Source organism: Herpailurus yagouaroundi, unplaced genomic scaffold (genome assembly GCF_014898765.1).
Source record: "Herpailurus yagouaroundi ecotype Mexico unplaced genomic scaffold, PumYag 162, whole genome shotgun sequence".
In the NCBI taxonomy this organism is placed as follows: Eukaryota; Metazoa; Chordata; class Mammalia; order Carnivora; family Felidae; genus Herpailurus; species Herpailurus yagouaroundi.
This window is the reverse complement of record NW_024412403.1, coordinates 71,450,665-71,475,655: the sequence shown is the minus strand read 5'-3', so window position 1 is coordinate 71,475,655 and position 24,991 is coordinate 71,450,665. Positions and strand designations below refer to the sequence as shown.

Below are 24,991 nucleotides of genomic sequence, written 5' to 3'. Positions count from 1 at the left end.
GACATTTAACTGACTTGAGCCACCCAGGCACCCCTCCTGGATACTTTTAAGTTCCTTAGACGTTATCTCTGAAGAGTTTCTGATTTTCACAAGTTCTTAAATGTTATTATCATTTTCAACTCTTAATTTGAATTTTGTGGAAGTATCTTAACATTCTTTGAAAGCAGCCACAATAATAGGAACTGCTTCTACATATTTTATAACTTTTTTGCTCTCCTATAGATCTTTGGAGAGAGTCACATGAGCTTCATGATACTGTTAGGAAGCAAATATGTCATAGGACTGACATCCTAATGTAGTAGTAGGTAGTTAATTTATCTCTTCAGCTCCATCTCCTGTGCTGCTTTTGGTCATTGATGGAAATACTTCCTACTCTTTATTTTCTACAGGACATAGAAAATAAATCAACTAGAAGTTTATTGATCCCCCCTCCCCATATATTTTCATCCATCTATAAATTCTTTCCAAGGCTTAACTGATTCTTCTTTACTTACATTTCATTATCTATTTTGATATTGACTTTCTAAGGGCATATAAAGAATAACTGCTGAGCAAGAACTTTCAGTGTGCATTTTTAATTATTCTAGAAAGTATATTCAGTCAACTCTTAATTACCTTGGGGAGCTGACTAGATTATAGATTATTTAAAATTTAAAAAGACAGACGCAATTGTGAAAAAATAAATACTGGCACCAAAAAAATAGCATATATTGCTATTGTTTGAAGCTACAATAGTATTCTCATATATAGTCCTGTTCTGCTTATACAATGGAAGAGTGGTCTTCATCCTTAAAATTCAGTCAGGTGTGTTCTTACCTACTTCATCTACTTTTTAGTTATGTATCATTGGATAAAGGGGAGGGACATGAAGTCTGATCAGCAGTAACTCTAGAGTCTTAAGAAGGTAGCTTTATACCTATAGACCGATCTTCCTGTTAAGACATTTTATTTTTCTAATGCCAGAATTGGGAGGAAATGGAGGATGGACTCATGGGAACCTGGAACTGAAAGGTATTCTTTTAAATTGTTAGGATTCAGTGAAAAATACCAGGATTTCCTTATGCTAAAGCCATGGGCATAAATGATTAGGGACTAGGAGATATTTGAGGGGCTGTTTGTTATTAAGGAGATGAAATGTGAAGCAGGGGTGGAGAAGAGAACTATCGTTACAAGGAGGGGTAGAGGCCACCTACCAAAAACATTGCTTGATGCTGTACTTAACCGTTGAGACTTCTATTATTTAATAGGAGAATTTGCTTAGTGGTTAACTGATGTTGTGTAGGTTTTTTATGATATTAAAAAGAATTAGATTGTAGCCAAGAAATAGACAATGGTAACAGACTGTTCTAGCAGAATAATAGCAGTTTTGGTCATTTTTCCCTTTGTATTTCATGTGATATTTTGTATTTCTAAGCTGTTAACATTTGCATTATTTTAACATTTTGGATGACAGTTCTTGAATGATGAATATGTTCCTGAATATTGTGTATAAACAAAGTTTACATTAAATCATTACAGTGGTGAATTGAAAGTTGAAGCCATTGTTCTTTAACAATCAGGATTTATTTGGTCAGGAGTGTTTGAGTTTTAGATTGACTAATCAGCTATTAAAGTTTTTTTGGTTTTTTTTTGTTTTTTTGTTTTTTTCCCCTGGGACACCTAGGTGGCTCAGTCAGTTAAGCGTCCAACTTCAGCTCAGGTCATGATCTCATGGTCCCTGGGTTTGAGCTCCACGTTGGACTCTGTGCTGACAGCTTGGAGCCTGGAGTCTGCTTCAGATTCTGTGTCTCCTCTCTCTGCCCCTCTCTGCTCTCTCTCTCTCAAAAATAAATAAATGATAAAAAAATTTTTTTAAGTTTTTTTTTTCTACTGAAAGTAACTTCTGAAATGAATCCCAGTCTTTCTTTTTCTCTCTCATTGCAACAATTGTTTTTATGAGGTTTCTTAGGAATGCCACTATCATACTCTTGCAAAGTAATGAGGACCTGAAGTTATGAACAAGACATTAAGACCAGAAATGGAATGAGATTGATGTGAGAGATATTTTAAAGGAAGAATAAGTATAGATGAAATTTAATAGCAGTGTAAACAGAAGTAACTAATGGAGTGAAGGCAGTATAGGCCAATTGGTTCTCAGCCTTTATTGTGGAACCCTGGGGTTTCAAATGAAATCCTACATGGAGCAACATCAATAGTCAATTAAAAAATAAGGGAAATGATTTCAGGTGGTTTCCTTGGCTCTTGATTAGTTGACAGATGTTACCACAAGGATACTGTGCCAGGTTTGAAGTGACTGAAGAATTAGCCTCTGTGGAACAACTGTAGGCAAGAATATTTTCAAAATGGAATGATACACTTTAAATGGTTACATTAAATCTCAATAAAGGTGGTTTTATTTTCTTAAAAAGAATACACAAGAAAACATTATTTCAGTATAATCCAAAGTGGACTCCACTAAGATGTGTTACAACTGATTGTGGGAGAAATATGTGTGGAGCTGAAAAAGTTTCGTTGAACTAATTTACAGAGCTGAGAAAATGTAAAGCATTTAAAGCTTGTTCATTGTATTACCTGAGCGGTACTTTGTGGAAACATTTGAATTTATTATGTGTCATTGAACCAGTAGTTATCAACTGCGATCTTCATTTGCTCTAATGGATTTAACCCTTATTGCTCCCATGAATTTTCCTCTGAAACAGAAGTGAATATCCTGACTTATTCTAATAGCAGTTTAATATGTTAGAATTGGTAAAGTTTCATTGGGAGGTTGTTGTTCTCTCTTTTTTTTTTAATGTTTATTTTTGAGAGAGAGAGGGAGAAAGAAAGGGAGAGCGAGAATCCCAAGCAGGCTCTACACTGTCAGCACAGAGCCCATTGTGGGGCTTGAACTTGCAAACTGTGAGATCATGACCTGAGCTAAAATCAAGGGTCAGACACTTGACTGACTGAGCCACCCAGGCACCCCTGGGAGTTTCTGAATATAGATGTAACGTTAGAATTTTTCTGAATGAGAACTACTCCCAACCACTATTATGTAGAACAATGGAAAATGGCTCTGAAAATTAGGTTTTGCTGAAGACTTGAAAATGTTTCTTAGTAAGTTAAACCTAATGCTACAAAGGGAAAACAGTGTTGATAGTGAAACTTCTGTGATAAAGTCATTGAAAGCTGCTAATGTTGAATCACAAAATGCTGCTTTATACACTTCCCCTATTGTTACCAGCTACAAGAGGCAAAATCTCCATTTCCACATAAATATGGGGTAGATACATTTTCCAGCCTCAAATTATATTTTCATTAGATTTTAGACCTTGATGCAAGCGCAAAAGAAATTTTTGTATTTCACAAACCATTCAACTGTAACGCCACCTCCTCCTTCAGTTGCAAGTAATTCATCTCCAATGTAATAGCATGCTAAAAGGCAAATATCAAGAAAAGAATCTAACAGAATTCTGTAAATGCCTTCCAAGTGATGAATAATTCTTAATTAAAATTCTATTTTCATGGATTAATGTCAGTATCTTTGTGACTTTTAAAAGAGTTTTAAAGAATACATAAAATCTCATTACAGATCAGCATTAGCAGATAAACATTTGCAATCAACTTTGATGATAAGGAACATTAACTTCCAACCCCAATTCAGTGAAACACAACATCTTCCCATAAAAAATTATCCCAGTCTTCTCATTAGTACATCTGTATGGTCAGAAATTATATTCTATTATTACTTTGCTATTCTGTTATTATCACCCTTATTATTATATGTTGAATTTCATCAATAAAATATACACGGAAGTTCTTTTTTCCTTATAGAAGTATGTATACAATATCCTTGATTTTTACCTCTTTGCCCACAAAACTTAATATATTTACTATCTGACTCTTTATAGGGTAAGTTTGCCAACCAGTGTCAAAGTTTATTCTTTGACTGTCCTACTCTGTCAGTTCTTAGACCTCTGCTTTATTGATGATCTTGTCATTCATTCTACCTCACTCTTGGTCATACCTTAGGCTAGTGGTTACCAAACCTTAATCTCTTCATGATTTCAGTTTCTCATTTTCTAAGCACTATCTCCTGTCATTGCTGCTGATGCTTTCTGGTACTTAGGTTTCAACAATCTTTTATCTCTACTAGGACCTACAGTCCAGTCATTATACCTCCTTTTCACTAGCGCTCCTTTTCCTCAGCATCTCTTTCCTTTCCAGTTTAAATTCTGTTGTCATCGTAATCACTACTTTGCTTAACTCATACTTTTTGTTCTCTCTCATACATAGTACTCACTTGGCTAAATTACAACTTTGGGAAATTTAACTCTTGCCGTTTCTGAAATAAAACAAAGCTGTGCTCAATTAGGGTCACATTAAACATTAAGTGGGGCCCTTAATGCCTTTTGGAAATCGTGTATTCCCTCACAGTCCATTCAGTCTACCACTCATCTAGATGGGGTCCATATTTCAGCCCATGAGCCAGTTCCACCTGTTGCCTGTTAGGATAATTAAACTTTTATTGGAACATAGCCATATCCATTCCTTTATGGAATGTCAGTGGCTGTTTTCTCCCTCTAGTACCAGAGTTGAGTAACTGTGACAGAGATTATATGACTCTGAAAACCTAAAATATTCACTGTCTGATCTTTTACAGAAAAAGCTTGCCAGCCTTTCTCCCAAATATTTCATACCTTCTCCTTTTCATAAACCTCCAACATTTCCTCCTACCCTCTCACTTTCAGCTGATTGTCTGTTTCCTATTTCACTGAGAAAATCAAAATAATCAAAAGAGAACTTTAGTTCCTAGTACTGTATGTATTCCTCTGTGAGTTGGAAAGCTTTCGATCTTTTGGAGGAAGATGGGCGAATAGTGATTTATTTTATTTTGCAAAATAGCTGGGGATTTTTCTGGTGTTTTGTATACGTATACATTTAGATAGTTTAATTTTCGTTACCTTTTTCTTCTTAAGGGAAATATATTTTCTTGGCTTTAAACTTCTTTTTTTCATTATTTTAAACAGGTTTAATATACACACAATAAGCTTTACTATTTTTAGTGTATACACTGTGTATACAAATGTATAAAATTTATACATTTGTGTAACCACCACCACAGTCAAGATAGAGAACAGTTGTCACTCCCCCAAATTCCTCTCCAATTCCCATCCTTTGCCTCTTTCAGGATATCCTATAAATTAAACCATGTGGTTTGTATCCTTTGAGTCTAGCTTCTTCCACTTATCATAGTGCCTTTGAGAGTCATCCATGCTGTTGATGCATCGGTTATTTCATTCTTTTTTACTTCCGAGCATTGTTCTATTGTATGGATATACCACAGTTGGTTCACCCATTCTCCAGTTGAGGTATATTTGGGTTGTTTCCAGTTTTGGGTGATTATGAGTGAAGCTTCTATAAACATTTGCTTTTAAAATTTGCATATAGCTTTTTTGTGAACACATTTTCATTTTGCTTAGGAAACTACCTAGAAGTGGAATTGCTGGGTCATGTTTTAAGTGTATGTTTAACTTTATAAGAAACCACCAAACTGTTTTCCCAAGTGGCTATACCATTTTGCCTTCTATAGTAGTTTGTAAGCAGTCCATTTGATCTGTATCCTTGACAATACTTGGTATTGTCATACTTCTTTTTTTTTTTAGCCATTCTAATAGGCATGTACTTGTCTTTCATTGTTTTAATTTGCATTTTCTTAAGGACCAAACATGTTGATTATCTTTTCATGTGCTTATTTTCCATATGTATGCAAATACAGATATTTGAGGGATGGTTAAAAGTATCAAAGAATGTGTTTGGTAGCAGATATGTGATTTGCAGTTTTTTCTCCTATAGACTTATTTTTTCAAATTGATAGAAAAACATGATTTTCATGAAAGACCTCTTCGTGTTTTCCAAAATAATGTTACATTTAATTTCAGTTTTATGTACAATATTAACTTCCTATTTCTAAATGTAATACAAAATAAAAAGTAAGATAGTAATGAATCTCTACATTAATTATTTTCTGAAATATGCAGAAACCCAAAACTAAAAATTTGGCAAAAATATTAGGCTTCATTTTTCTCCTTGTTAATATGGACGATAAGTTTTATTATATATTTCAAATAATTTTTTATATTCAATGGATAATATAAGACTTCTTATATAACATCTGTTATCTAAAAAATGGGTTAAACTGTGAGTCAGTGTTTAGTACCAGAGTGATGAAGCACTAAAAGAATTTAATTTACATCATATGGAAAATAAATTACCTTTGGAAAGTATTTTTAACCTGTAACTTGTTTGTTTTTATTCTAATTATATACAATGTAATTCGTCAGATTTGTGCTTTGCTTGCAGCAATTAAAATGCTGTTACTGCATCATATATTGAATTAATGGCACAATCTCAGTAAGCAACGATTCTCATTCACAGTGAATAGTCTTAAGAGTCCATAATGAAATTCATAAAGACTTGGTACCATCAAAATAGATTATATAAAATTTTAGAAATTCCATTGTAAAAGTATTGAAGTTGGTACTAAGTTTTAAAGTAGTAAGGCAGTTTGCTTGTCACTGACCATTTTTTTGGAAGTAGAAGATGGGGAGAAAGTAGACAGAAGATATTGGACCCAGTCTCAGGTTGCCCTAATCAATTTGGAGATTTAGGTTATCAGTCCCTACACTGAGTGCTTAGAAGAAAGGGTGAACTCTCTTTAAAAGACATTAACATCATCCAGAGCCTCTACAAATTTTCATATGTAGTGCTTTGCATTCAGCCAAAAATTACAGTGCATACCAGGTGATAGGACAGAATCACAAAAACGTAAGAGGAAAAATACAGATAATAAAAAACAGTCTTTAGGGTGGCTAAGATGATAGAATTATTTGGGAAAGACTGTAAATCATAGAAGGAAAATCGTAGAAAGGTATAGAAAATAGGTAAAAAGATGGAGAATTTTGCCAGAGAATTGCAGTCTGTAAAAAAAAGAAAATGAAAATTCTAGAACTGAAAAATAAAATATTTGATATACAGAGTATATATATATAACATAGGCTTAACAGAAGAATAGAGATAATGAAAGAGAAGGTTAGTGAAAAGTGGTTTGATGTCACTAGAAAATATCACAGAGAGAAAAAAATGAAAACAGAAAAAGAGACATAAAGGATGTAACCTTTTCCACTGGGATATAGAAAGTGCTAGTTATGATAGAAAAAAAATGGATAAATTGGGTTACATTAACGTTAAGACTAGGTTCGTTAAAGACTCTGTTAAGAAAGTGAAAACTAAACCTGATGATTATGTACAGAATTCCTACTAATTTGTTATGGAGAAGACAAGCTAATAGAAGGGTAGGTAGAACTCTTGAGCAGTCACTTAACACACAAAAAGGATATCCAGATGATTAGCAAACCTGTGAAAGGGTATTCAATTTCATTAGCCATGAGGAAAATTGCTTAAGATTGCAATCCAGTACCACTTGAACACACCCCAGAATGGCTAAAATGGAAAATACACACCCTACAAAGTACTTAGAAGGATGTGGATCACTCAGAACTCTTATATACTGCTGTCAGGTATGTGAATTGGGACATCCACTTTAGTAAACTTTATCTGCCAAGGCTGCACATGTTGTGTTTATATAGTACACGTATATTCACCAAAAGGCATGTATAAGAATGTTAAAGCAACATTGTTATTAATAGCCCAAAACTGAGAACATCCCAGATTTCCATAAAGAGTTGAGTCAATAAATCCTAGTACGCTCATGTGATAGAATACCAAACACGATGTTGTGATAAATCTTAAAAGCATGACGTTGAGTATAGGAAGCCAGACACAAAAGAATACATACTGTATGACTCCATTCAGTTTAAGTTCATCAAAAGGCAAAATGAATTATGTGTCAGAAATCAGGATAGTGAATACTGATGGAGAGAGGATAGAAGTGCATCTGTGTGCATAGCATTCTGTTTCTTGGATAGGATACTGTTTACACAGGTGTATTATTCACTTTGAGAAAATTCAGTAAACTGCATTTATGTTTTGTATACTTTTGTGTAAGTATATTACCCCTCAATCCATCTGTTTTTAGAATATGATAAAGGTATCATCTTTGTACTTTTTTGTATGCTTAAAATTTCCATAACAGTTTATTAAAAGGCAAAACTAATCTCTAGTGTCAGGAGTGATTATCTTTGAGAGATTAGTGACCAAGTGAGGCTTCATGAAGTGCTTAGAAGATGCTAGTGATGTTCTTTTTCTTGATTGTGGGTGCTGGTTAAATGAGTCAGTGGACTTTGTAAAAATTGAGTGAACTATGATTATGATTTGTTTACTTTCTCTATGACTCTTACACTCCAATAAAAAGTTTGCTTGCTTAAAATGAAGGAAGGAAGAAAGAAATAATGGGAAGCATTAGGTAAAATAAAATTGTTGATAATTATTAAAGCTGAGTGATGGGTACAAGTACTCTTTATATTGTTTTGTGTATGTTTGAAAATATAATAATAATTAATATAAACTATAGGGACAGACAGCAGATAATAAGTTGCCTGGAGAAGGGGGAATAGAACGAGAAAGGGTGAGAGGAAGGGATTATATAGTTGAATTCATTGTCTTGAATGTGGTGATGTTTTCAAAGGTGTATTCATTTGTGAAAACTTATCAAACAGTCAAATAGTATGAAAAAAAAAACACAAGAAAACCTAGGTTCCATCTATTCCACTCTTGTTCTTTTCTTGTCATTTCCAGACACTGACAGGCACTTAATACTTGTTAATGAACTGATGAAAGCCTGGTGTGCATTGGTCCACAGTTTGGGATTGCTCTGAGATAAACCATGAGGTAGATAGATGAATTTGCTGCTGATGTGATTTTTCTGGAGATGAAAGAATGCCACCAGTGTTTTTGTTCCTGGGCCTGATTATATTAGTACCATGACTTTGGGCAAAGGTTTCCTAGCCTGGCAACTGGGGATAATGTACTTAATTGATAAGAATAGAGTTGATTCAACTGTAAGAGTGCCCAGCAAGTGCTTGGCACATGGTAGGTGCTCAGTAAAATGTTAAGATTAAAAACATAAACCAGACAGGTGTTCTAGGTTGGAATGCATATTTCACCCGCATTTTTAAGATGACACTTTAAAAAATAGAATACTTGACTACTTCATGCTATGTTCCTAGAACTGTTGTGCTTGTTTATTATCTTTGTTTAACTGACAGCTGAATTCAGAAAAATATAGCTGCTTGAAATTGTTACTAATTCTGAGTCCCATTGTCTGAATTCTTCGCTAAAAGTTCTCTTATGCTACTTGCCCATGTTAGGTTATCTATACCATCCTTCTTAGATGCACTATATATGAAATAAAAGTGTTGGCTGCAATTAATGTAAAAAGGCAAATCATTTTTATTGTGACAATAATAGAGACAGTGGGCAAAAAATCAAAAGACCCTGATTAGGGCTCAGATTAGGAAAAAATATTTTAGTGATTAAAAAAACTATGTTTTGAGAGAATGCTTCTTCATCCTTTGATGCCCTAGTTAATTTTTTTTTTTAATTTTTTTTTTTTAACGTTTATTTATTTTTGAGACAGGGACAGAGCATGAACAGGGGAGGGGCAGAGAGAGAGGGAGACACAGAATCTGAAACAGGCTCCAGGCTCTGAGCTGTCAGCACAGAGCCCGACGCAGGGCTAGAACTCACAGACCGTGAGATCATGACCTGAGCTGAAGTCAGACGCTTAACTGACCGAGCCACCCAGGCACCCCAATTTTTTTTTTTTAAATAAAGGAAAGCTGATGTGCATTTGCCCAATCTTATATGAGGATAGTGTCATAAATAAGAAAGATAAGCTGATGATGGGTTTCTTTCTTTTTATGGAATGCAGTATAGAATACTGCATAGAATAGAGTTCAGTGTAGAATAGAGTCTGTTGATTTGGTAACCTCTTTATGTGGTTAGTGTAATCTTAATTGTTTTCTAGAGCACTTGTTTTCAAGAGGTAGCTGGAAAATGAGGTTTTATATTAAGTTCAAAATCAGACTAAAATGTTTACAAGTCAAGGTAGTGCTTACTTAGCTCATTGTTTAAAATTTACATTTGAGATTCTAACTTAAATTTCCTTTTGCTATTATTTTAATTTTGATCTTATACTGCCTAGGTGTTATCATTAGGACATCAATCACTTAGTGTTAATATGCTTAGATATTGTTACACGTTGTGTATTGGATGCATGTGTTGGCCCATTAGAGAAATAAGATGTGGAAATTGCCATAATTGTATGATGTTCAGCTTAATTTTAGACTTAGGACAGTGTTTGTTTGTGTTCCACATGTGAGTCCTAGACCAACTCTCAAATCTTTAAAATTGTGAATAAGGTCTGCCTGGGATATTGCTCTTAACTGGAGGTGACTGATAATTTTTTACTGTTGTCTGTCTCATAAAGCGAAGTCTAAAACCTAAGCCAAAAACAGCTCCCCACCCGCCATTTGCTGTTTCATCTTAAGAAGACTAGACCACTTAAAAAATTACAATGTAAATGTATAATTTCATAGCCCCACAAAAGAAAAAAAGCCAAAGGAAACGAAAGAACTCTTTCTTCATTTTCTTTTGTGGGAGGAGGTGGTGACCCCAACCGGCTACTTTTTTAAATGGGCAAATATTATCAATGTTTCTAAAGTTTAAAATGGCAGAAGTTGGAAGTTTCTCCCTGACCTCCATTCTAGGGAAAGAAAGCCATTCTATTGTACTGGAAAGGTGGGCTTTAAAATTTGGTACCTGGAAAAATTACTTTTTCCTTTAGTTAACTTAAAACCTTTTGGGGTTTTTGTGGTCAGTATTGATTTAACCGATATGTCTTAATGTTACTGTGGCATCTTCACAGTTTTTATTACTGACCTAATTTATACTTCATTGGTTGTAGTTTAGTCTCAGATTATTTCCTATAGAAGATAGTTTTTTGCATAGTGCAAGCATACCTTATTCTATTGTGCTTTACAGATACTGCTTTTTTTTTTTTCCTTCAAATTTAAGGTTTGTGGCAACTCTGTGTCAAGCATGTCTATTAGTGCCATTTTTGGGATAGCATTTGTTCACTTTGTGTTTGTCACATTTTGGTAATTCTTGCAGTATATCAAACTTTTCATTATTTGTTACGGTGATCAGTGATCAGAGATTACAGCTTGCTGAAAGCTTAGATTTTTTAATTAAGAGAATGTGCTTTTTTAAGACATGCTGTTGCACACTTAATATAGTAGAGTGTAAACATAAATTTTATTTGCACTTGGAAATTTAAAAATTCATTTGACTCCTGTCATTGCAATATTTGCTTTATTGTGGTAGTCTGGAACTGAATCCCTCAATATCTCTGAGGTATACCTTTTATGCATTCTTCTTAGACTGATAAATGATCTTTCGAACCTCCTGGAAGGACTATAGGCAAAAGATACATTTTCTAAAGTTTTAAGCAAATAACTGAATATGTGATTACTAGCCCATGTATTTATTTCAGTAATCCTCCTTGTTTCCCTTTTCCAAAATTTATTATCAAAGTTAAGGGTGTTTGCATTTGGGATATTATAGTCTAGCCATTGGGTTTATAACTATAATCAATATGTAAATATAATGATAATCATTTATTATTAACCTCTTCATTTCTTTTTTTAATAACTAACATTTATTGAACTATTAAAGTACATCAGGTTTCATTTTTAAATTAGTTCACACAGGTTATCTAATTTATTACTTTACAGATAAGAATATCAAGCCTTAAGAGTTTAAATAACATGCTCAGTTTCTCACAGTTAAGAAATACTGAGCCCAGAATTAAAATCCAGCCGGTCTGGCTCTAGAACCTGTATTCTTAAGTATTTACAGTTGCTTCTCATAATAGTACCTGATCTTTTTTTGGTTAGTGTAATATTGGTTATTCTTGTAAATTTTGTCATACCTACCTGTTTTTATGATTTGCTGAAGATGGACCGTTCCTTCTGTTGTGAACTATGTATTACTGGATAGGCCATGTGAATTTTGTCATAGGTTTAGTATTACCATAAATATTTTTGACCTAGATTTTAAGAAGACTTCGTTAAATATATTCACTATCATAGAATTGGTTTGGGGGAGGAATTTTAGGAGAAAATGATCCTAGAGGAGAGAAAAAATATGGTAAGTTTATAGGAATTGGAAGAAGGCAACTTTGAGTAGAACTCAGAAAGTAAAGGAGGGAATTGTGAAGAAACATCAGACATGCAGGGGCCAGTTGATAGAGAACCCAATTGTTGTTGTTGTTGTTGTTGTTGTTTTAAATTCTAAGAACAGTGGAAGGCCATGGATAGGATTTAAAGGTGATCAGATGTACTTACATTAACAAAATCTGGGAGTGGTATGGAATTGTAAGGAGATGAGAGTGGATCCCAGAGAGACTGCTATAAAAAGGTTATTATATAAATAGTCCAGTCCAGGGCATGATAGTGTCTTGAACTTGGGTGATGACAGTGGGAAATGAAAAGAAGTGGGGGGATTTGGCAGGGATTTAATAGGTGGAACCTGTTAATCAGTTGCATATGGAGAGAGGGGATAAAGAAAAGCTGTGTGGGCCTTTGGGGTGCAAAACTAGATGAATGGGAGTGCCATCCATATGAATAAGGAATCAAGAGAAGGACTAAGCTGTGGGTTGAAGATCACAAGGTTAGTGTGGGTATTTGAGATCCCCAGGTGTTCTGGAAGTGGATATGTTTGTTGAGTATGCAGTTTGGATGTATGGGTTTGCAACTCAGATTTAAGTGTAATTAAAGCGATGGAAGTAGATGAGTTTCCCTTCTTGCCAAATAAAAAGAAAGAAAAAGCAAAAAACTTAGGAGGAAACCTTAAAGAACTAAAACATTTCATAGGTGGAGGGAAGAAGGTGAGCTGGGAGCAGGTGGAGATGCCTAAGGAGCATGGTTGCCATAGAAGGAAGCCAAAGAGAAAGCTAATTTAAAAAAAAAAAAAAAAAAAGGGATCACTTGAGTTGAATGCTATTGAGAGGTCTACTAAGTTAACTGAAAAGATTTGGTTGAATTTGATAACTTGAAGGTGATGTGCAAGAACCATTTGATGAAATAAGTGCAAAAGCCAGATTGGAATGGTTTGAAGAGGAAGAAGAGGCATAGTTGAAACTGCTAACAATCAGATTAATAAAGTTTATGTCCTTAATACTTGTATATCATTTGGCCCAATAATTACTCATATATTAGAGTAAGAATTCTTACCTGTAAGTAGCTCAATGTGTGCAGTGTTAAAATTACCAGGGAGAAACACCACAGTGCAAAGAATTTGTGGTCTCAGTGGATAACCATTAGAAGAGAAACCCGAGGCTTCTTGGGTATTGGAGATTACCATTAGCAGAACACCTTGTTTTTTCCTCCCCATGTTACAGCTTTCCTGAATTGAAAATAGTATTTATAAACTTCTTATTTTTTAAGTAAGCTTTTTCTCCTAATCTTGAAATTACTCAAATGCTGTATAAATTGTCTTTTCTAGTAGAGGGGTCCTGGCTTTCAAGGGGAAAAGCAGTAAAAGGATTTTCTATGTGTTAATTTTATTCTTAGAGAAATTATGTATCAGTCATTTTATTTTTCATTTCCTTTCAAAAGACATAACAAAGTACCAAAGTCGGGAGTAAGATACAGAGCACATTATCACCATTACTTCCCCCCCCCACACCTGATCCCCCTGTTAATAACCCTGTTACCATTACTTTTTAATATAATATTTGAGAATAATAGCCAGCAAAGGTACATACACACAAAATATATTACAGGCCAAAAACCAATTTTTGCAACCAATATTATTGCATACTTGAAAAACCCATGAGTGTCAATGAAAAATTATTGCAAACTAGTAAATTCAGTAAAACAGAAAACCATACACTTTGTATATACACACCCACAGTAGAAGATATAACAGAAGAAAACACCCTTTTTTACAGTATCAACAATAAGAAATGTGGGATATCCCATATGAAGAAATCACTAAAACACTGTTGACACAAAACAAAACTTGATGAAATGGAAGGACATATTTCCCCTTCCCTGTTCCTCCCCACCCCCCCGCCCCCCCGCCCTGGGTTGGTTGGTTGGTTATTTATTTATTTATTTAGTGGTAAGAAAGGTCAACATCATAAAAGATACCAATTAAAAAAAATTTTTTTTTAACGTTTATTCATTTTTGAGAGAGAGCGAGGGAGACAGAGTGCAAGTGGGGGAGGGGCAGAGAGTGAGGGAGACACAGAATCTGAAGCAGGCTCCAGGCTCCAAGCTCCAAGCTGTCAGCACTGAGCCAGACGCGGGGCTCAAACTCACTGCGAGATCATGACCTGAGCTGAAGTCATACATCTAACCAACTGAGCCACCCAGGTGCCCAGGGATACCAATTTTTTAATAAGTTAACGTAAATATTTCAGGCAGCTCTCCCTTTCCTACTGCAGTTACTAGACAAGTTAATTTTGAAGTAATATGCAAAGTGGATAAACCAGAACAACAATGAGGGGGATTAGCCCTACCAGATGATAAAATGTATTATAAAGTCATAAAACATTTTCTTTCTGGCTTATGAACAGTCAGACCAATGGAACAGAATAGAAGGTTTAGAAATAGACCCATGGAACTTACTAGTATATGATTTTGATTAAAGAAGTGATCGAAAAAAGTGGAACTTTTCAGTAAATGGTGTTGGGAAAACTAGATAGTCATCTGGACCTCAGGATGAACCCCAGATATATCAGATTTAATGTAAAAGATGAAACTACAAATATGTCTTGAAAATATGGGCAGATTCTCTACATCCATGCTAACATTTGTGATTGTCTTTTTTATTTTAACTTTCCTATTGGGTGTGAAGTATCTCGTTGTGGTCTTGATTTGCATTACCCTAATGAACAATGATGAGCATCTTTTCAAGTACTTCTTGACTGTTTGCATATCTTTGGAGAACTGTCTATTCAGATCTATTGCCTATTCTTAGATTGTCTTTTTAACTGTTGAGTTGTAAGTGTTCATTTCATATACTGGATGCATATCCCTTATCCGGTACATAATTTACAAATATTTTACCCCATTCCAGAAGTTATCTTTTCACTTAAAAAAAAAAAAAAAACAACACAACATGAAGTTGAGCATTTTAATCATTTTTAAGCATACAATTTAGTGGCATGAAGTACATTTAAAATATTATGTGACCAAATGAAAACCTCTAACCATTAAGTAGTACAACTCTCCTTTCCTCCCTATCCCAGGCCTTGGTAATCTCTATTCTACTTTTGTCTCTGTGAATTTGCCTATTCTAGATAACCTCATCTATGTGGAATCATTCAATACTTGTCTTTTTTGTGTCTGGCTTCTTTCATTTAGCATAATTTCTTTAAGGTTCATCCATGTTGTAGCATGTATCAGAATTTCATTTCTTCTTATGGCTGAATAATATATCATGGTATGTATATATCACATATTGCTAATCCATTCATCCTTTGATGGACACTTGGGTTGTTTCCATCTTTTGGCTGTTCTTAATACTGTTTCTGTGAGCATTGGGGTACAAGCATCTGAGTGAGTCGTTGTTTTCTATTTCTTTGGGTATGTACATAGGAGTAGAATTGTCTGTGTTTAATATTTTGAGGGGTTGCTAGACTGTTTCCCACAGGAGCTACACCTTTTTTTCTTTTTACCTTCTTGATAGTGTTTTTTGAAGAATTAAACATTTTTTATGAAGTTCATTGTATTTTTTGTTTAGTTGATTGGACTTTTGGTGTCATATCTAAGAAATTATTACCTAATTCAAGGTCATGATATTTCTATGTTTTCCTCTGAGTGTTTTATAGTTTTCATTCTCACATTTAGGCCTATGATCTATTTTGAGTTAAGTTTTGTATATGATGCGAGGTAGGGGTCCAACTCTATTCTTTATGTGAGTGTCAAATTAGTCCACCATCATTGTTGAAAAAACAAAACAAAACGATTTTTTCCCCGTTGAAGTCTATTGGCACCTATGTTGAGAGTCAGTTGACCATAAATGTAAAGATCTATTTCTGGACTCTCAATTCTATTCCTTGATCTATGTCTATCCTTATGCCATTACCACAGTATCTTATTACTGTAGCTTTGTAGTAGGTTTTGAAATTAGGAAGTGTGAGTCTCCCTACTTAGTTTTTCTTTTTCAAGATTGTTTTGGCTATTCTGGATCCCTTGCATTTCCAAATGAATGTTAGGATCAGGTTCTCAATTTCTGCTTTGAATTTGTAGATCTGCTTGGAGAGTATTAACCGTCTTAAACAGTATTAAGTCTGCCAGTCCATGAATATCGTGCAGCATTAAATGAATTCTTATCAGTCCACTAATTTTCTCTTTTATCCTTTCTCACTTTTGAGAAGTGACTTTCACTTGTGAGCTCAATAAACTCTATCATCTACATTCTCTGTGTCAAAATATGCAACTGTTTTTTTCTTTTATTCTAAAATATCTGCACTCTCCTTCCCTTTTCATCTTAAGTCCTCTGAGATCTTGTTCTTTTGATTATTAATGATAATATTTCATTTTAATCTTAGTTCAGTATTCCATTTCTCTCCTTCACTGGCTCTTTCCCTTCTGCCTTCAAATAAATTAATTTCAGTCTCTAACACTACTTGATCTTAAATAGATTGCCTCCTAATTATTACTTCTCATCTCCTTTTCCTCATTTCTTTCACTTCCAAACTTTCTTAATAAGTTATCTTCTCTCCCAGCTTCGATTATTTCTTTGTTTTGTGGAATAAGTGAATTGGTCTTGATTACTTGTGTTAATCTTAATCTAGCCTCTGAACCATTGAAGTCCGTACTCAAAACCCTATTATATAGAAGTGGAACTATTCTGTCTTGAAATCTGGGTGGCACTCTTAGAGCCATTTGCCACAACATCATCAGCCTTTGGGGGTCTCTGTGGAGCCCCCAGTGGCACAGTTTGAAAGCTACCACAAGGTCCCTTCGGCCCTAAAATTTGGTAACTCCATAGCAATTACAGAAGTTGCATTCTTGAAAGTTTCAAATAATTTACTTGTCACCAAATTAAATTATATTCTTAGGCACCATTTCTCCTTGACGTTTTATAGTAACTAAACCCTTAGTTTCTCTGTTTCCCACTACATTTTCTTTCTTTGGCTTTAATTACATACACAGTCTCTTTAAGTGCTATTCACTTTAAATTCTAACACCGGCAAGAAGCTTTTCCAAATCATACCAGCTCAGTAACATTTTTCCCACTAGTAATCCACTCTAATAATCATTTATGCCATTCGTTTGACACTTAAGTGCACAAAATATTTTGAGCTACATAAAGATAATTTAGGCTCAGATTCTGCCCTTAAATGTGATCTTGTAGAATAGAGATGTACAAAATAATTACTGAGATGAATTAATGAGTGCCATAGGAGAGCCACAGATGAAGTTCTATGGAAATTTAAAGAAGATGAAAATACTTTTCCTTGAAAGAATAGGACAAAGGATCTCAGAAGATTTGGGTTGGAACTTGAAGGGAATGTAGTGCCTGAACACACAGGGGTAGGCATTCTTGACTAAAGGAGCAGTGTGAATTGTAGCAGAGGTAGAAAAGCACAAGATGGTAGGTATTTTGATTTGGCTGGAGGAAAAGTTTTAAGAAGAAAGGTAGTGAGATAAAACGTTGTAAAAGTAAACTGGAGCTGGACATAGTTTTATTAGTTAGTTGTCTAATGTGTGCGTCTTGTTTTCCCAAGCTCTATGAAGACAAGTAATGAATCTTACACTTTTAATCACCTGCAGCAGGGTTATGGGTTAGAGAGCAAGTATTCCATAAGATTTTGTCAAATGTGTGAAAGATGAAAACAGTTGCTTCCCAAAAACATACTATTCAAGGTAACTTATTATCACACCCTTCTGTTTACTGTGGTTTTATCAGTAAAAACTATTTTAGATCTCCATAGTAATGGTTCCTTACAGCCAAAAAGTCCTTATGACACTTTAAAACAAAATGGAGGGGGTGGAAGCCGGGGTTATGTGTCTGATGACCAGTACTTGGTTTGATTCATTCCCTGCCAAAAAAAGGACCTGAGAAATTCTGGTTTGAGTTGAGAAAAGTGATCAGTTATAAACAAACCTTTTGAAATTTAGTCTGTAATTTAAGTTCTTTTTATGTTTTAATGAATTAGATTTTTAAGACTATTTCCTAGGATTCAGATTTCATTTAACCACAAATATTTGTTGAAAAGAAATGAAGAATTGAAAAGGTGTATCCAAGCATTGTGTTGGACTATGTATGGGTAACATTTTCTTTTTTCAAAAAATTTTCTAAAATAGTATTTTGTATGATTGAATAAAAAAGATTAAAAGCTTCAACTCCTCTTACTAAAACCATGTCCATCTTGCTGTAAGTTCCTGGTACTGTTTGTCTCCACAGAGAGTGTGTTATGTACACACATAATAGAAAGGCAGGGAAATTGAGTATGCCTACTTTCAGTCTTTTCTTCCCAATGGCACATGCCAATCTTTTATTTTTATAAAGCACAATATTTTTTAATGTATGTTTATTTTGAGAGAGAGAGGAAGAGTATGCACAAGCACGCATGCTGGGGGGGGGGGGGGTGCAGAGAGGGAGGAGAGGATCCCAAGCAGGCTCCATGCTGTCAGCGCAGAGCCTGACTCAGAGCTCCATCTCACAAACAGATTATGACCTGAGCTGAAATCAAGAGCCGGATGCTTAACCAACTGAACCACCCAGGCACCCCAAAGCAAAATATTTTTTACAAATTAAATTGGAAGATATATTTAATATAGGGGTAGAGTTTTTGTCATAACACTTGTTTTGTTTTAAACTTTCTATATCATGTACTAGGTGAAAAACCATTTCGCTGTGATGAATGTGGTATGAGATTCATACAAAAATATCACATGGAAAGGCATAAGAGAACTCATAGTGGAGAAAAACCTTACCAGTGTGAATACTGTTTACAGGTAAGGGGTGGTTTAAAATGTTTGTTTTTTTAACCATTTTGCTGAGGTATGATGGACATTGAAATTCTTCTATCCTAAATTAAATTATAAAATCATTCTAGTAAATTAGAAAATGTCATTACTAGAACTGTTTGAAGAACCTCCCAACTGCTGTTGATTAGATTTATAATTGGCAAACGGCTCAACAAATTCATTTGGATTTGCTTATATTATTCTGCTTCTATTTTTATATTAATTACTTTTTTCTTTTCTTTTCTTGCTTGACGAAAAACACAAACTAAAACAAAAACTCACTGCTGAAATCTGAATTTGACAGTATTTTTCCAGAACAGATCGTGTATTGAAACATAAACGTATGTGCCATGAAAATCATGACAAAAAGCTAAACAGATGTGCCATCAAAGGTGGCCTTCTGACATCTGAGGAAGATTCTGGCTTTTCTACATCACCAAAAGATAACTCACTGCCAAAAAAGAAAAGGCAGAAAACTGAGAAAAAATCATCTGGGATGGACAAAGAAAGTGCTTTGGACAAATCTGACCTGAAGAAAGACAAAAATGATTACCTGCCCCTTTATTCTTCAAGTACTAAAGTAAAAGATGAGTATATGGTAGCAGAGTATGCTGTTGAAATGCCACATTCTTCAGTTGGGGGATCGCATTTAGAAGATGCATCAGGAGAAATACATCCACCTAAGTTGGTTCTCAAAAAAATTAATAGTAAGAGAAGTCTGAAGCAGCCATTGGAGCAGAATCAAACAATTTCTCCCTTATCCACATATGAAGAGAGCAAAGTTTCAAAGTATGCTTTTGAACTTGTGGATAAACAAGCTTTACTGGACTCAGAGGGCAATGCTGATATTGATCAGGTCGATAATTTGCAGGAGGGGCCCAGTAAACCTGTGCACAGTAGTACTAATTATGATGATGCCATGCAGTTTTTGAAGAAGAAACGATACCTTCAAGCGGCAAGTAACAATAGTAGGGAGTATGCGCTGAATGTGGGCACCATAGCTTCTCAGCCTTCTGTAACACAAGCAGCTGTGGCAAGTGTCATTGATGAAAGTACTACGGCATCCATATTAGATTCACAGGCACTGAATGTGGAGATTAAGAGTAACCATGACAAAAATGTTATTCCAGATGAGGTACTGCAGACTCTCTTGGATCATTACTCTCATAAAGCTAATGGACAGCATGAGATATCATTCAGTGTTGCAGACACTGAGGTGACTTCTAGCATATCAATAAATTCTTCAGAAGTACCTGAGGTCACCCAGGCAGAGAATGTTGGATCAAGCTCCCAAGCATCCTCATCAGATAAAGCCAACATGTTGCAGGAATACTCAAAGTTTCTGCAGCAGGCTTTGGACAGAACTAGCCAAAATGATGCCTATTTGAATAGCCCGAGCCTTAACTTTGTGACTGATAACCAGACCCTTCCAAATCAGCCAGCATTCTCTTCCATAGACAAGCAAGTCTATGCAGCCATGCCCATCAATAGCTTTCGATCAGGAATGAATTCTCCACTAAGAACAACTCCAGATAAGTCCCACTTTGGACTAATAGTTGGTGATTCACAGCACTCATTTCCCTTTTCAGGTGATGAGACAAACCATGCTTCTGCCACATCAACACAGGACTTTTTGGATCAAGTGACTTCTCAGAAAAAAGCTGAGGCTCAGCCTGTCCACCAAGCTTACCAAATGAGCTCCTTTGAACAGCCCTTCCGCGCTCCATATCATGGATCAAGAGCTGGAATAGCTACTCAGTTTAGCACTGCCAATGGACAGGTGAACCTTCGGGGACCAGGGACAAGTGCTGAATTTCCAGAATTTCCCTTGGTGAATGTAAATGATAATAGAGCTGGGATGACATCTTCACCTGATGCTACAACTGGCCAGACCTTTGGCTAAAAAAAAGTGTAAATAATACTGGCACTTTAGAACAGATTAATCAAGAGTGGGGTTACTCTGTGTAAATGGAGTGCTGTACAGATTTAAGAGCAATGCGTTATAACAAGTTAAGCTGATATGAATAGCAAGATAATCCAATAACTGCATTTTGTTTGGTTAGTCAGCATTCTTTGAACTGCCTTACATGTTGTCACCTTTATAGAAGCAATGCATTACTTGTTTTAGAACAGAAACTTGCTATTCCACCTACACCGAGTTTAAAAGGAAAAAAAAAAGACTTTCGCACAATTGTTTCCTAATTGATAACATTGTACATTCTTAGGAGATTAGTAATTGTGTGAAATTTACTCATACTGTTTCTAAGTTTTTCAGCATAGTCATTGCACTTCAGCAGGGAATCTGAGTATACTTTACAGACAGAGTGAACTTCAGAGTTTAAATGTCAAGAGATTATGGCTTAAATAAATTAGTGTGTCCTATAGGAGGAAAAAAAGAAACCAAGAAACCACCGTTTAAAAAGAATGATATGCCATATACCCTTGATTTTCATTTTGCATTATATTGACATGTTTTTTTTTTTTGAGAAAAGAAAGTAATAAAAATCTGATAGTCTAAGACTCCACTATTTAAAAGCCTAATTACTTTTAAAATATGCATACTTTCAAAACTTTTACCAAAATACGTAACTGTTGAAGCATTCACTTCTCAATGGAAGTATGCATATTGGTGTCAGTTTCTTTGTACAGTTGTACTTAGATATTTTTTATGATTTTTCATGTGCAGGTATCAAGGTTTTGAAGTTTTAGTAAAAAGATATTCTGTAGATTACATTCCCAAGAACATAATGCTTACACAAAATGTATATTCCACGTTTTAAAGCTTAATTGTATTTTACTTTACATATACACTTCAGTTAACATAGAGCACTTAGAATCTATTTGGTATTTTTGATTTCTCAAAGTAAAAAAAAAAATTAGATTTTTAGGTTTGATATGGTTGTGTCATAATCATCTCATAATTGACAATTTTAATTTTTGGCAATAAAAGGAAATTGGATATCTTTGGAACTGTAAAACCTGGTTTAATCCTTCTCTTTCTAGAATCTTGATAGATTGGATAATTAAACAGTATCCAGAGAAACTAAAGAAATGGGCATTTTAATTGCTTATTTTATCTTGAATTACTTTTTAATGAACACTGCTCATTACAATTTTACAAACCAAAAGTGTTTACTAATTCTAGTAACTACAATTTCTTTTTCAGCTAGATGAGTGATCGGAAACTTTTTGTTGCATTTCAAAATCTAAATAAACTACAGACTTTATCCTTATACCACGAATGTTTTTTTTTTTTTTAATATATATATATATATATATATACTTTGTCTTAAAATAATACAGCATGGTACCATAAATAGTGCTTTTATATATACACATATGTATACTTTTCTAAAGAATGATGGTTTGAGTTACACATTGGACAGTTTTAATTTTTGGAAAATAACATTACTTCTATTGATTTTATTATCCTCTTTAATTTGTTCCAACTTTTTTGCTTATTTTAATTTCCACCATCTTTGTCACAATGCACATACTGATGTAGCACCAGTGATACTCTAAAATTAATATTCTTGGAAGGTGAAACTTTATTGTTGCTAATTTCCACTTTAACTTTTATATTGGCCCTATAGATCTGCAGTCTTTGTTTCAGTATAGAATGTTACACATTTAAATTATTGTTTCTTTTATTTAATGTTATCCCAAGACTGTTCTCATAAAGGGAACAAAGAAAATATCAACCCTTAACATCTTTTACATTTATTTTGAATATTTTGGTGTTTTATGATAATGAATATAAATTATGTTTAATGTGGTTTCCTCTGTACTTTGGTTATTAAGCTTTGCTTGAAATATTAATTTTCCTATTTGACAGCTTTCTTTGCTGCCAAACTTTTCAAGAATTTTAGACTTCTCTGAGGTAGATGTTTAAGTTCTGCCGTTACTGACTTTGAAGAATAGTGTGTGTTGTGTTATACATCATGCAATTGCAAGAAGGCTCTATTCAGGTGAGATGTGAAAAATGGAACTGTGCTCATGCTATATAGGTATTTATATTTTTCTCATACTGTTATTTGATAATAGGCATTTATTTCCTGAGTTGATTTCTTTTTCTTTTTTCTTTTTTTCTCTTTCTCTTTCTCCTTCTCTTTCTTTCTCTTTCTCTTTCTCTCTTTCTCTTCTTTCTCTTTCCTTTTTCCTTTTTCCTTTTTCCTTTTTCCTTTTTTCTTTTTCTTTTTTTGAGCCTGGTCAAAAATTTTGTTCTTCAACAACTTGTTCAGTCCTGGTATAGTATACAGTTTTTGTTTGCTTTAATATCACCAGCACAGTTTTTTTAGAGTGTGACTCTACTGCTGAGCAGTTAGGGTAAGCCAAGGAAGGCAGGCCTTTGAAAATGGTAGTTACGCAAGCAAAATTTCAGGTGTTGCATTCCTGTCTTCGGCACATTTCTTTAAATATACATAATGGCAGACTTTTCTACCACATTGTAAGCATTTGATACTTTGACATAAGTTATTGACGTACCATTTAAGTATAGTAGTTGTGGCTCTCTTACTGTGAAATTCTAAATGCCTACCAGAATTACCTTGTATTATCATCATAGGATAAACATCTCAACAGTTTGGGTTTCCCCACTTTGCTTTAGAAAGTTACTTAATTTGTATCTGGGCATTAATAGTAAAAAGTAAGTAGCCTTTATGTGCTGCTGTAGATCAGAATATTGAGGATATGAGATAATCCTTCTGCAATTTGTGTTTTTCATTTCAGTTAGCAAAGTGTTCCATTAAAACATGCTCTTATACCATTAAACTTTTGGTCAATGTGAGTGAGGTATGCTTTTGCACTTAGGACCTACTCTCCTGTTTGAAGATTGGAAGCAGATCAGGTTAGATGAGGTAATCTCTGTTGAACATCTTGTAAAGCTTTTTTTTTTTTTTTGACTTCTTATTGTACACATATTCATTTGGTTCAGAATATTTGAGTGGCTCTTAAATCTTTTGGATGTCCTTGCAGATTTTCTTTCTGATACCATACAAATCCATCCTTTTAGCTCTGGCTGAGGACTGTCAGTGGTCGGGTAATTTTCCCTTTCTGACAGGCAAAAGAGGTCTTGTGCTCAGGGTAGGCTTTCATTACCACAGGGGAGAGAAACTTGCAAAGTGCCAGGTAGGTTAGATCTTTTGCCACTTCTTTCATTTTATCAATTTGGGTTTTTAAAGGGCTGTTTAAAAAAAAAAAAAGCCGGGAAACTTTAAAAGTAGGCATTACTGTAGTACCACATTTCTTAGACATAGAACATCTTAAACTAGAACTTGTTTTTTCACAGTATAATTACTTGAAGAAGCACTATTATAATCAATGAGAAACTTTTTGACACTGCAATTTAATTTAAACTTTTTCCGTTTCAAATTGCTTTATTTCAGGGAAATAATTTTCCAGTTGTTTTGCTATATTCTGCAAATAAAACCGTGTTTCCTTTTTTCACTTAAACGTTGGTAGGAAACAAACTAAAGCAGACAAACATTTCTTGTTGTGTTTGTTGCTTTCTTTAATCCAATGGATAAAAAAGTAAAACCCTGTAAACATTATTTTATTTTTTTATGCAATACCATGCTGTAAATACGGTTCATCAAATAAGGATGTACCTATGATTGAATCTTTAATTCTGCACAGTTAGAGTTTATATATAAACGTGTCTTGACAATCAAGGACTTTTATGTGAGTCTTCCTTTATGATGTTTATTAATGTTATGCATTCCATTTGTTTTGAAGTGAGTACCAATGTGCTAATTTGTATTGTCTGAAAGTATGTAATGTTTTTACAGCTTGTTTTTAAGAATCTGTAAATATGTACAAACAAATCACAGTACTGCTTTATGTTAGAAGGCATATGATGTTGTACTGTACGTAAGCAATAATACATAGCAGTGCTAACTGTACAAGTAGCATCAGGAAAGTTCTAAAAACATTTCAGAGTTATTCTCCTTATTTCATTTAATAATGATTACCTTTAATCAGTTTTTATAAGTAAATTCCAT

At 34.3% G+C, this 24,991-nt stretch overlaps 1 protein-coding gene across 6 annotated transcripts in view; it reads left to right on the top strand.

Moving 5' to 3' along the window:
• ZNF148 (zinc finger protein 148) overlaps positions 1-22,225 on the top strand; it is a 125,920-nt gene extending 103,695 nt beyond the window's left edge. For all 6 annotated transcript variants that reach the window (XM_040484784.1, XM_040484782.1, XM_040484779.1 and 3 more), the window contains 2 exons: positions 18,862-18,980; positions 19,297-22,225. In XM_040484784.1, coding sequence (XP_040340718.1) covers positions 18,862-18,980; positions 19,297-20,895 — 1,718 coding nt within the window. In that variant the 3' untranslated portion in view covers positions 20,896-22,225. The remainder of the gene's footprint in view (positions 1-18,861; positions 18,981-19,296) is intronic.
• Positions 22,226-24,991: the final 2,766 nt, after the last annotated feature.